Source organism: Octodon degus, unplaced genomic scaffold (assembly GCF_000260255.1).
Source record: "Octodon degus isolate 3935 unplaced genomic scaffold, OctDeg1.0 scaffold00001, whole genome shotgun sequence".
Taxonomy (NCBI): Eukaryota; Metazoa; Chordata; class Mammalia; order Rodentia; family Octodontidae; genus Octodon; species Octodon degus.
The window spans coordinates 9334198-9347953 of record NW_004524577.1 but is presented as its reverse complement, the minus strand read 5'-3'; the positions used below and the strand labels follow the sequence as shown (position 1 = coordinate 9347953).

Genomic DNA, 13756 nt, shown 5'->3' with positions numbered 1-13756 from the left:
CTGCAACAGGAGCTCGTGCCTGGGCAACTGAGGTATACTGGCTGGGGGACGTTCTCTGCTACAGTTTGAAGTTCCAAGTGTCCTATAAGGAGATAGTGCCAAGTTCTCTGGAGTTGGTGGCACTGTGGGTGAACATTAGGGCCCTTTCAAAGCCACCCAGATGCCCTCGCTGCTGTCTTGATTGTCAGCAGTAGACAAAGCGAGCAGGAGAGACTTGGGGTACTCAGGATTCAGGTTACTAGGCATCTGGGTAACTGAGGCGGGGAGCTACAGCATCAGATTCTGTGCAAATAAGGACATCCAAGTGCCTCCAGCTCTGAAAATTTAATGACTGTAACAGTTCGCTCACATAGGCCATAATGAATGAAGCGGAGCTGTCTTGGGCTGCATGTAAAACGTGTAACATAGTTAATGTTTATAAGCAACAAAAATTCTTTTTTAATATTTTGAGTTATTATTTTATGAAATAACACAGGCCGGGCTGGTGAGATAGTTCAGCGGTCTAAAGTGCCTGCTTAGGCAAGCACAGGGACGCAGTTTGATCCCAGCACCACCACACAAAAACCAGAAGAAACTCTTTTTGCCGCATCTCCAGCAAGAATGAAGACCATTCTTAGCAATCAGACTGTGGACAATCCAGAAAATGTTGACATCACTTTGAAAGGATGCACAGTTATTGTAAAGGGCCCCAGAGGAACCCTCTGGAGGGACTTCAACCACATCACTGTGGAACTCAGCCTCCTCTGGAAGAAAAAGAAGAGGCTCCGGGTTGACAAATGGCGGGGACCGCATGATCTGTAGCCGCGTACAGAACACGACCAACGGGTCACGCTGGGCTTCTGTTACAGATGAAGTCTGTGTGTGTTCACTTGCCCCTCAACGTCGTTATTCAGGAGAGTGGGCCTCTTGTCGAAATCCGAAATTTCTTGGGTGAAGAATACATTCGCCGAGTTTGTATGAGGGCAGGTGTTGCTTGCTCAGTATCTCAGGCCCAGAAAGATGAGCTAATCCTTGAAGGAAGTGACAGTGAGCTTGTTTCAAATCCAGCTGCTTTGATTCAGCACGCCACAGCAGTCAGAAACAAGGATATCAGAAAAGGTTTGGATCTGAAAAGGGAACCGTTCAGCAGCCAAGTGGGTAAGATCCAAGAGTTAATCCAGCCACGGAGACGAGCTTCTGGATCAGAAAGCTAATCTGTGATATTTTAATGGGACAATAAAAGATCTTTATTAAATAGAAAAAAAGAAAGAACATAAGCCCAAGATAAATAATTGAGTGATAAAACTTGTATGTCCACTTAGCAGCCGGACACACGTGTGCCGGGGTGGTGGAACACCCTTAGTGGTCCTCACCGTGCCTGACTCAGCACTCTGCCCCCACGACCTTCGCTTCTGGCCTCTATCGTCCACGCTGCAGCAGCACACAATCAAGGAATGAAAAGAGTCACTAAGAATAAAGCATTTCGTCTACGGTGCTGCGTTCTTAACTATCCAGGTCACGTGTCAGCCACAGGCCACGGGTTAGACACATATGTAACAGTCCCCTTACGTTTTGATGTAGCAACAACTGTTTCTCTTTTAATTTAAAAAAAAATCTTTTATTCATCTTATTTACTTGGTACAGGGTCTTGCTGCACAGCTTGGATTCCTAGTGAGCCTCCTGTCTCAGCCTCTTCAGCGCTCAGGTTACAGGCGTGGGTCACCACGGCTCGTTTTGTGGCAGGCCTAGGTTTCCGGGCTGCATGACATGGAGTACCAGGAATCAAATCTGGGTCCTGGAGCTTTCCAGGCAGCCGTTTAGGCTGCCAAACTATCTCCCCAGCCCAGCAACTGTTTCCTTAAGCACTTTTATGTATTTATTTAGCAATCCCAGTCTTTTAGCTTTTTGGTTTTGCTTCGGCTTTTTTTTTTTTTTTTTTGAGAATGTTGGTTTTTGTGAGGTAACATGTACCAAAAATGAGGTGTGATGAATGAAAATTTTATTAGGATTCTCTAACATGAGACAGGAATAGGGGGAATGGGAAGAACGATTAGCCAGATTAGTGAGGACATCATGGTGACTGTCCCAGGAACTGTCCTTCGGCCTTCCTAGCCCTCATCTTTATTGTTCTTTTGGACTTACCTCAGCAAAGCGTCTTGTGCTGTCCCAACAGCATTTCCACTGAGACTGAAGTCCTGTTTTCACTTCCTGTTACACTAACACTTTTGCTAGACTCCCTCCAGGACAAAGCACCCTATGGCCTGGCCAGGCTCAGAGGCCCATACAGGTTACGCACTGGAAGAGAAACTATTAAATGGCCTTCTGCACAAGACGGAGTGGTACTACATGCTTCAGGCTGGCTTTGAGCTTGCTACGTAGTTCAGGCTGGTCTCAAACTCACAGCATCCTCTTGCCTCAGCCTCCAAAACACTAGAATCACAGGCCTGGGCCACCACATCCAGCAACGAGGCCAGTCCACCATGGCATTGATTGAGATGAATTACTGAAAAATGCTGCGCTAATATAATGCCAGTTGTTATTGATTTTTTAAAGCATTTTGCAACCATGAAAAATCCGATTACATTGTTCTGACAGTTCTTTGTTATTTCTACTTTTCTTTCTTCTCAAAGGTCCTGAGTGTATTGGCCAGCCTGCCATTGCTGGGGTAAAGTATCTGACACGCACGACTTAAAAAGAGAGAGGTTTAATTTAACTCATAAATTCTGTAGGTGAAAATTATAATACCAGGGAAAGGAATGCATGCACACAGATTTTTTGATAATTTTTTTCCTTTGATGATTTTTAACATGCAATAATTATAAGAAAATATTTTAGGTTAAATTTATTTATTTATTTATTTATAACATCTTGGGAAACATCTTTACATTACAAACAGTCTAATGTTAAAACTTTTTCGAAGGTGGCTTTTTCATCAAAAGATCCGAAGTGGGTACATTTCAAACAAGAATTTAAACCAAAATATCAGGTGAGTGCTGAGTTATCCTATTTGAATATTATTGTGATATTCTATTTGAATATCATAATGTATAATGATATGTATATATTTCTATATGAATTATATGTATAGTTAATACGTATGTATGATAATTTGATAAATAATTCATAATTAAAGCAGCGATATATAATTACATGATATCTAATTATAGTATGTAATTAGATATCATGGTATGTAATTCTGGAGTACTTATTATAAATGCCTGCCTAAATTACAAATTACATAATCCCAAATCTCATCTAATAGCAAATCTCAATCCAAAAATGGAATATGGGAATCTGTATTTCTCCAGAAAACCTAGACAATGCTTAAATATATCACCTGAGTGTCCACTAGAATTTGAAGACATAAATTATCTCCATAAAGTAAAGTTTGAATTGCTAAGTCAAAATATAGTATTAGAGTGATTATTTCAGATTTTTTTAAATTGGATAATGTCAATGTTGTATGAACAAGTTTTAATTAAGAGACTCTTTTCATAAGTGGGACTGGACATAGTGTGTTCCCACTGAAATACATCCCCAGCCCTCCACCTTTTTTATTTTATATTTTTGGTTGGGGTTTCCTTAGTGACGAAATTGCCCAGGGTTGGCTTGAATTTGCCGTTCCACTTATCTGCCTACCAGAATGCTGGGATTCCAGGTGTGTGGCACTGTGCGACTAGAGACTTTATCTTGAAGGCTATTTCAGTGATAGATGTCTCAGTGAGCTTCACATCATGAGGTCTAAACCTTAACACCCACAACTCGAAGGAGGAGAAAGTTCGGATTCGCTCACAGTCTGTAGAGGTTTCAGTACACAGTCGGCATGAGCCAAAGCTGAGCAACATGGCAGAAGAGAAACAGCCCGTGGAATACAGCAGGAAGCAGAGAGACAGGTGGGGGGTAGAGACAGAGGGACAGGGACAGAGAGATAGAGAGAGAGAGGAACAGAGCAGGCGAGACAGAGAGACAGAGACAGAGAGAGAGAGCAAGGAAAGAGGTGGAGCCTTGCAGGCCACACCCCACTACCCACGTGACTCCCTCCTCTGCCTTGGCTTCGCCTCCTAACATTACTGGCCCACTCATGAGAGTCATGCACCCATGATCCACTCGCCTCCTGAAAGCCCCACTTAGGAGTGCATGAGGCTCTGGTGGGGGACGGGGGGCCCCAGCTATAAATCACAGCAATAGAGTAGCCTGATCCCAGAGCTACAAAGAAGCCCTGGGTATTACACTGAAATTTCCCTGGAAGCCTGAGGTTCTTTGATTGTTGTCTCCTGACCTAAGTCATGCGACATGTGTCCAAAGCAAGATTTTCCATGATACGTTGAAAGACACGATCAGACTGATGTTACATGCTCCAAGACAGTCTTTTTTTTTTTTTTTTTTTTTTTTGAGACAGACTTTCATTATGCAATTCAGGCTGGCTTTGAACTTACTTTGTAGCCCAGACTAGCCTCAAGTTCCCAGCAATCCTCCTGCTTCAGCCTCCAGAATGCTGGGAATACAGGCACATACCACCACACCCAGCCTGCAAAACAGGGTTGACAGTATATTTGTCATACTATTTATTTGCATTTCTGAAGATTTTCCTTCATCTCTACTGAAATGATAAATGTTTATATTATGAGTTAAATCCTAGTGTTACTGGGGTGTCTAAGTAGTTTTTTTTTTTTTTTTTTCTCGGAACCGGGGATTGAACTCAGACCCTTGCGCTTGCCAGGGAAGCGCTTATTCCACTGAGCCATCTCCCCGGCCCTTGGTGTCTAAGTAGTACTTGCTGTCCAAGGAAACAAAGCTAAGAACTCAAGTCATTAAAAGAAACTGAGTAGCTTGTAAGTTTTTCTCTTTCTTTCTTTCTTTCTTTCTTTCTTTCTCTCTCTCTCTCTCTCTCTCTCTCTCTCTCTCTCTCTCTCTCTTTCTTTCTTTCTTTTTTAGTACAGGATTCACAGAGTCTCCCTACATAGATCAGACTTGTAGTGATCCTCCTGTTTTCATCCTTCCAAGCTCTGGAATTACAGGTGCACGCCACCATGCCCAGTCGCCTTCTCAGCATGGCCGCAGGAGCGGGGCTGGCACAGCATGTGATGTTGGGGATCGAACACCGGTCCATGTGCCTGCCTAAGCAAGCACTTTAGCCTGCTGAGCTATCTGGCTGGCCCTTTGTAAGTATTTAAAACTATTTCACAACCAGTCATGGTGATTTGTGCCTATAAACACAATTACTTGGGAGGCTGAAGCAGGAAGATCACTAAAGCCTGCGGTTTTGAGGTCAACATGGGCTCCACGGTGAGACCTCGTGTTAAAGAAGCAAGTGAGTAAGCCACCCTCTCGACCAAGTTTCAGGCAGCAAGAAGCATAGGGACACAAAATGGTATCGTAATTAGGAAATTTTTGCTTTAAAACTTTATTCTAATCTCAAATATTTAAGGTATTTGCAGTTGGTTTTCCCCCTTGGTAGAAGATTACGGATATATACATTGACACGTTACACAAACATTGCTTGAAAAATCCATCACACATGCTATAAAATTACTTTTTGATTATTGCAGATGCCAGATTTTCCAGACCAGGCTGGTCTTGGTCCTTTTTTAAGGACTGCAGACACCAAAATGCCAGCCAAAAGTAGCAAAGGACAAGAGAAGTACAAAAGTAGAAACATCTTATTTGCAGAGGATATAGAGTACGAGGAGCAAGACCCTCCGTACGCAGCAGGTTCGAAGGCTGCAGGATCTACCAGTCCAGTCAAGTCCGGCGATCCTGATACCATCGCAAGAACAATCTCGGACACAAAGAATCGATTTTCTTGGGAGCCTGCTATCAACACAACAAGCACTTCGGGCTCTCAGAACAAATTAGTCTACAATGCTGATGTCCCGATGAAGGCTCCACATCCTACGCTGAAAGAAAGACTGCCAAGTGTGTCCTTACCAAGCTTCACAGGACAATCGCCAAAGACGAGACCAGAAAACAAATGTCGTCTGTCCAAGTCTTTAAGTCCTCCCTCCCACATGGAAAATCTGAAGCAACGAGAGATAGTCAAGTCACTTTTAAGTAAAGTTCTACAAAGCCTTTCGGATACATTATTTAGTAAATCAGAAATCTGTGAGAACGCCGAAGTCATAGAGAAAGGTGGTTCTCCAGGCCTAAGTATTCACAAGAAATCATCACAGAATTTGGAAGATGAAGTAGTTCAAGTCATGCAAGATTTAAGTGCCTGGCTTTCAGAGAATCATAATTTAAGCTCAAAGGCTCTTTTATGTGATGCAATTGAAAACCTTTCTGCGGATTTCCTGTCAGAAGTTAAGCCAGAAAAAGCTCTAGAGATAAAAGAATGTGGCTCTGAAAAATATTCGGAAGCTAGTGCGACCAATTTTCCCATGAAAAGAAAGAGTAGTTACAAAAAGAAACATTTAATTAGTGAAATACCTCGCTCCAAATCAGGTCTGCATGGAGACGTGAAGGACTGCGCCATAAGGGAGATATTCATTGCGCCCATCTTTGCTCAGCTGGAGGCAGAACTGAAAAAGCTGAGCAAGACCCAGATGAAAAAGCTAGAGAGAAGTTTGTCTTCAAAGGGCCTGCTCCGCTCTGCGGAACAAGCTGAGAAGGACTTGCCCTCACCCAGCTCTGTGGTAAGCCAGATAATGCAGGCGTTTCCTATGGATGCTATTTTAGAATCTGGCTTGAACAAAGTGATAGGAAAAGAAAGCCAGATACCTCCTCCTCCTCTGCTGCACGCAGAGAGAGCCTCTTCGGAAGAAGAGCCTCAGGATTCCACAGCGGACTCTTCAGGTAGCAAAAGCGAGACCACGCTTCCTTCAGGGCAGAAGAGGCCCCCTGCTGCTCTACGTGGTGTTGAGCTCCCAGCAGGCAGCCAAAACACTTCCCTACCAGATTCAAAACGTCGCCCAAAACCAGGCGTGACAAGTAAAGGTCAGAGGTTGGAGGAAGGAGAAAGTGAAATAAATCCTACTTTAGCAAGTTTGAGTAAGCCATTAATGGACCCGTTTAATGAGTCAAAGGCAATAATTCTTGCATCCCCTCCAAAAAGCATCTCTCCTGATTTTTTCAAACCCTATCAGTCTGAAAGAAGAAGGCAACCAGGAAAAGAATTAGAAACACTAACTCCGCGTTCATATCCAAGTGATACAGAACATCTTGAAATCCAAGGGGGCTTTAATAGAGCAGACACAGAAGCTTTTTTGAGTCCAGAGCTGCGTGTGTTTCTAGAACAGCTCTCAGAATCAGAAATAAAAAGTTTAAAATTTGAACTGAGTAAACATATACAATATTACCTTGTAGAAAAACTTGCAAAAGCAGGATATGTCACCAAGGAAGACTTGACAAAAATCTACCAAAATCTCTATTTGATGAATGACAAAGCAAAACTGAAGGCGCAAAATGTTTTTCAGGAAAAATATTCGGGACCTATAAAAGAAGTTATGGTTTTTATAAATAATTTTAAAAATTATTTCATTGATAAACATTTAGAAATGAAGCTAAGATCATTTTTAAATGAAATTCTCCAGAGCTATTTAGTGCAAGACTATTCAGAGAACAGTTTAGTTACTGAGGCAGAATCTACGCCAACAATACACTCAAATGTATCTTCCATAAAAAATGACAGCGCCCCCAAAACATCTCGTGAATTAGAACAAGATATTTCAAAGGACAACTATGGTAGAAGGCTTGATGTAAACATGAAATATCCTTTAGACAAATCCCTACAAAATTATCTGATGACTTTATCAGAAACTGAATTATTAATTCTAAAAGAGAATTTAAGCAAACATCTCCAGAGCATTTTTATAGAAAAACTTTTGAAATCAGGATTAATGACAGAGAAGCAATTAAAAAGAATCAACCAGCATAGAAATTTGCTTGATTCCAGTTCTAGCCCATCAAGATATATAAAAACAGATTTATCTTTTAGAAGTGAGAAGGACTTGATGGAGAAGCATTCAGGAAAGCTAAATAAATTTTCAAAACCTGATCAAAGCACCACTTTAAGAAATACTACTGAGGATGAGCTTATAGAAACAGAATTTATTAGGAAGGTAGGAAGAAAACATTGTTCCTCACACAATTCAAAAGAAAATGCATCAATACTTTGGCAACAGAAAGATGATTACCCTAGGGACAGATCTAAAACAGTAAGTTTAATACAAACCCAGCCTTATCCCAACATTTTCCAGGCAGTTCCATTAAATAAATCATCAGAAAGACTTACAAAAATATTGCTGAAGAAACACACAAAAGAGTACGGTTTCATGCAACCTCAGGCAGAAATCTCTATGTATAAAACAGAGACTCAAGACTCGTATAGTAGGGCTGGTAAATCAGAAACAATGTCGTCAAAAGCTTACTTTCAAGCAACCCTGAAAGGAACTCCTGTTGAAAGAAAGGAATATGTTAACACTTACACTTGGGCTCTTCAAAGAAACCATGAGGCAATATTGTCACCATTTCCAAGAATTCCTTGTTGCCCTATGCCTAGGGACAATGAAGCTTACTTAAATAGAGCTCCGTTCCCTTTAGGCCGGGCTCACACGTCAGCTCATTGCAGTTGTGAGACTAAGGAGCAAGAAATATCTGGCCAGTATTTCCCGACACCGAAGGCAAGTAATAACAACAACAAAAAGCACCTAGTAACGTTTGGGCAGTACCAGGAGGACATACAAGCTCTGTATATGAACCAAAGTGAAATTTGCAATGAAAATTGGGTCATATTCCCTAAATCGCAATCATTTAAGTATAAAGAAGAGAAAAACTCTAAATCGTTCTTCTTCCCAGAGGTGCTAAAGAGAGAAAACGTAAAACCCAAGGTTCAAAAAGAAAGAAAATATGCTGGTAAATTTAAAAAGTCATCTAACTACATAGGTAGGATATTACCAACCACACTGCCCACCCCAACCATCCATCCAAGGAAATCCTTCCCGAGGACCTCACTTCACTGGACAGCAAGAACAACTGTACACGTAAGAACGCTGCTTCTGTTTTTCATTTCTGTACTGGACTAAGATCTATATGATAGGTACAGGCAGAAGGAAGAAGGGAAAGGGGCTTTATTTTCTTTGAGGACACGGGAGAGTGTGGGGAAGGATGAGGAATTTTCTCCCTCTCTTGACTAGACAAAGGGAGGCTGAGGCTTTTATGGCCTTTTAAAACCAGGGGAAGGATTTGAAGAGAATGTTTAGACAGACCTGAGAAACTGATTGGGGGTCTTCCCTGATGCAGCGGGAAGGGTGAAAGTAAATTATGTCCTGGGCTGAGTTGGAGAAGAGGGGAGATAGACTTGGGGGAGATAGGCTTTGTTTTAAGGGCTTCAGCCATATTAGATGACCAAATAAATGATGATTTTAACAATTCATACTAGGGCCAGAACCTATCACTCTAAATAACTTACATTTGTATACATATGCCTCTATATAAGTGGGTGTGTGATTTTAATCTCCTCCTAAAATACAGTCTGCTAAATTTAAGTATTTTTCTAAAATTCGAGTATCACCACAACTTGATACAAAATATAATCAGATTCAAAATATAATAAAGCCATGGGACTGTCAATGACCCTAGTACCTTTGTATAAAAATAAAGTGCACACTGCTTGGGTCACGATATTTTTTTAAACAGCCTTTCCTTGGGCAGACCCTCCAGGCTGCCTCCAATCAGAGCCAAACACACTCAAGACTGCACCTCAGCTCGGACTCAAGGGAGCCTGCTGCTGCTGACTGAGGCAGCTTACGCAGCTATTAGTGGTGGCCAGGAACTGTAGGAAAAAAATGAAATTTGCTTGCTTTCTTTCCTTATTTATTTTTTAAATGTATTTGATTGTTACAGGGTCTTATTATGCTGCTTGGACTCATAGTAATCCCCCTGTTTCAGCCTGCCCAGCACTGGGATCATAGGCGTGCACCACCACACCCAGACTCTGTGGCCGGCTCAGCACACCCTGGGGGCCAGGGCTGGTGCAGCATGTGGTACCAGAGATTGAACCCCAGTCCCTGCGCTTGCCAACCCCCCACCCCGAGATTTTCTTTTCCTAGAAAAACAGGACTTTTTTGAGAGAGATGAATACTTTATTTCAGTAAATAGTTTCTACTGTGCTACAGCTCTCTGCTAAGAATTGGGGATATGCAAAATTTATAATTATTGGATTATGAATTAAAATTACTAAATTTAATTTTTTTGTGTGTGCAACCGGAGATTGAACTCAGACCCTTGTGCTTGCAGGCAAACACTTATTCTACTGTGCTATCTCCCCAAGCTTGTTCTTTTTTTCTCTGTTATATCATGCATGGAGATCTTGTGAAATAAATATTTTTCAAATACTAGCATAAAATAAATAGAATGGCAAATCTGCTACTAGATTTCATACAAACTATTCTAAAGCAAAGTTAAAATCCAGGAATAAAAGGCACTTATTTTAGTTTTCTGGATCACTACTCTTCTTTGTTAGTATGTATAACAGACATGACTCATACTTGGGATATTTACAGTAAGTTGATAATTTTATGTGTATAATTCTGCTTTTAAGGGTCTTATGCTCTACCGACTGAGCTAACCAGGCACCTAATTCTGCTTTTAAATGAGAAAATAAATCTAATTCCAGAATAGCTGATTTGGATTGCTTTTCATAATAAAGGAAGTTACTAGCTATACAGTGGTGGGGCAAATATTATATAGCTATATATTATATAGAATAGTTGTACAGTTAATTATTTTGTTAGCTATAGAGTGCTAGGTTAGATATCAGTACCATTTATACTCTTAACTTTTTTTTTTTTTTTTTTTCCAAACAGGGGATTGAACTCAGGCCCTTGCGCTTGCCAGGGAAGTGCTTACTCCACTAAGCCATCTCCCCGGCCCCTTACTCTTAACTTTTTAATCTAAATTCAATAGTTTAGTATTTATCTAGCACGTGTGTGCCCACCAGACAAAGGAAGAAGATAAATTCATATTTCTTAGAGAAAAAAGACTTTCTTAAGTTCCTTTAAGCAAATCTTTAATATCCCTTCTTCGAATGATAAGAGATAGTGTTCAAGCTATGCAGGGTAAGATCATCTCTAACCTTGCAATCCTTTTCCTAAGCGTGTGCGAGGGAAACCAAGACTCTGCTGTTTTCCTCTGCTAGGCCACCTGTTCCTAAACTTTTCTGTCTAGTAAAACTGAGGACAGAGAACTCACTGCTACGAGGGTGTTTGTCAGCAAACCAGAAAGACATTTCTAAAATCTAGTGCTTTCCCAATGGAATCAAAACAGGAAGGAGGGGGTAGAGAAGAAAAGAGAAGAGAGACTGTGCTGCAGGCACCCCCAGAAAGTGTGGGTCCCCAGCAGTGTGGGTCTCCACGCCCTGCCACCCTGGCAATCAGTGACAGACTGTGAATTGCCATCGTAGTAGAAACTCTTGCAATAAGGGGTTTGCCTCATTCGTCTATGTCCATGAGAAGAAAGAGGAAGACTCGTTCCCTGCCTTCTCCAAACTTAGGCAGAAGTATAAAGTAGGGTGAGTTGGTCTTTAGACTTTTCATAGCTTCTTTGCTGGAAATCTCTTGTTGCGCGGTCTTGCTGACCTGGCAGTCCTGCTGGTTCGCTCCCGCCTGGTCTCCAGTCAGAGCAGCCCATTCCCTTGCTTCAGCCGCATCTACGAGGTGGAAAGACAGAAGCTGCTCTAACTGCTGCGGAAACTAGTTTACACTGTGAGGATGATTAGTACTATCTTAGGAGTACGTGCAGATTATTAGGTTTGTATTGCAAAATCTAGTCATAAGCAAATTTGAAAAAAAGAGAATTTTCACCCTTTCTTACTATTGTGGTATATGTTTGCCTGAATAATGTCTTTGTTTTTATTCTTAGTATGTACATTAAAATCTAAAATTATTTTTTAAGGGGCCAGGGAGATGGCTCAGTGGAATAAGCGCTTCCCTGGCAAGTGCAAGGGCCTGAGCTCAATCCCCGGTTCCGCAAAAATAAATAAATAAATAAATAAATAAATAAATAAATAATTTTTTAAGAGTAGAGTATATTTGCTGGGGGAATGAAAACTCTGTCTAACAGAGAGACAGAAGGGGACCCCAATGAGTTGCCTCTAAATTATTTGTAATGTAATTATTGCAACCACATTATTGGATGTAGCGCTCTGTCTCAGATAGATAGATAGATTAGACAGATTAGATAGAAAGACATTTGCTAACGCAAGATCAAAATTTGGGTGATATGAATAAAATATTAAAAATTCACAATTTGTATTTGCCAAGGAGTCCGACCCGAGAACAATTCTCTCAAGTTTTTCTGGTTTTCAGCTTCCTATCTTCCATCCATTTTGAAACTACAGATACTTTGAAGCAATAAGGTCTTTTCCAGCGCGATTGCTAAGATAGTTATCGGACAAGCAGCAGTCGGTGTAGGGTGTGAATGTAGGAACCGCCCGAGACATACGCCGCCCTTTCACTCCGATAGCACAACCTTCAGTCCTTACAAATAACTGTAAAACGTATTTTTAAAAACTGACACATCTACTGTTTTATTTCACCCTCTAGGACTGCTTGGATAAGTGCGAGGATGGATACATGACCCCCGTGAAGCATCCTACAAGAACAAAATCAAGAGCGAAGCTGGCGAGGAAGCACTCGGACAGCAGCCGCAGTCGGAGCAAGCAGGCCGCGCGGCCGTCCACGGCGCCCGAGCCCAACAAGCGAGAGAGCTGCTGCGCCACGTGCCCAAGTCCGCGAAGGGTTTCCGCGGGCTTAATTCACACAAACGATACAATTCTAGAGCATGCCGTGCTTAAAATGTGGCCTCCCCAAATTAAAAGAAGATTTTGAGACGTGTTTGCTCGTTTGTGATATTAAAATATTAATGTTTAGTGGATCTGAGTGACCGGAGAGAGCCGGTCAGAATATCTGCTAACAAAACGGTTTGGAGGTCCTGTTCGTTCGTTCGTTCGTTCTTTCTTTCTTTCTTTCTTTCTTTCTTTCTTTCTTTCTTTCTTTCTTTCTTTCTTTCTTTCTTTTCTTCTTTCTTTCTTTCTTTCTTCTTTTTTCTTTCTTTCTTCTTTCTTTCTCTTTCTTTCTTTCTTCTTTTTTCTTTCTCTTTCTTTCTTTCTTTCTTTCTTTTTTTCTTTCTTTCTTTCTTTTTTTTTGGCAGAACCAAGGATTGAACTCATACCCTTACATTTGCCAGGCAAGTGCTTATTCTACTGGGCTATCTCCCCAACCCATGGAGGTCCTGTTCTGATTAGAAGTCAGCCACCAAATTCCATCCTAGGAGAATTATTTTGTTATGACTAAAATAAAAAATAAACGTATTGATTGTAAACATGTTTTTGTTTGTAAATCTTAGGGAACAAGCACAGAAACACATTAAGTTGATACTCATTGGCAAAGTCTCCAGACTCCAGCCTTTTCTCTTAGAAGGATGAATTGAGATAAATTAAAATTCCAAACTTTGTTACACACTGTGTTGTGCGCCCAGTCCTCAGGGTCTATATTTGCAGTTGGCTTTTTTCTTTTAATTAATTAATTAATTAATTGAATACAGGGTCTCACTACACAGCTCGCTCAGACTTGTAGTGATCTTCAAGTCTCAGCCTCCCCAGTGCTGGGATTAAAGGCTTGCACCACCATGCTCGGCTCCGGGGGTCAGCATGGCATGCGGAACCCGGGATTGAACTCAAGACCTTGTGTTTGCTGGGCATGTGCTTAGACTACAGAGCTATCTCCCCAGCCTTAGCTTCTTTTTTATGAATAAATTTTACTCCTTAGCACTCTCTGTGTTT

General features: G+C 41.3%; 1 protein-coding gene across 1 annotated transcript in view; it reads left to right on the top strand.

The window, feature by feature from the left end:
• Positions 1–12803, top strand: part of C2cd6 (C2 calcium dependent domain containing 6) — a 157504-nt gene extending 144701 nt beyond the window's left edge. Inside the window, exons 12-17 of the mRNA XM_023710313.1 lie at positions 596–678; positions 849–950; positions 2900–2965; positions 5529–6671; positions 6723–8957; positions 12519–12803. Of these exons, the coding sequence (XP_023566081.1) occupies positions 596–678; positions 849–950; positions 2900–2965; positions 5529–6671; positions 6723–8957; positions 12519–12803 (3914 nt within the window). The remainder of the gene's footprint in view (positions 1–595; positions 679–848; positions 951–2899; positions 2966–5528; positions 6672–6722; positions 8958–12518) is intronic.
• The last annotated feature ends 953 nt before the right edge of the window (positions 12804–13756 follow it).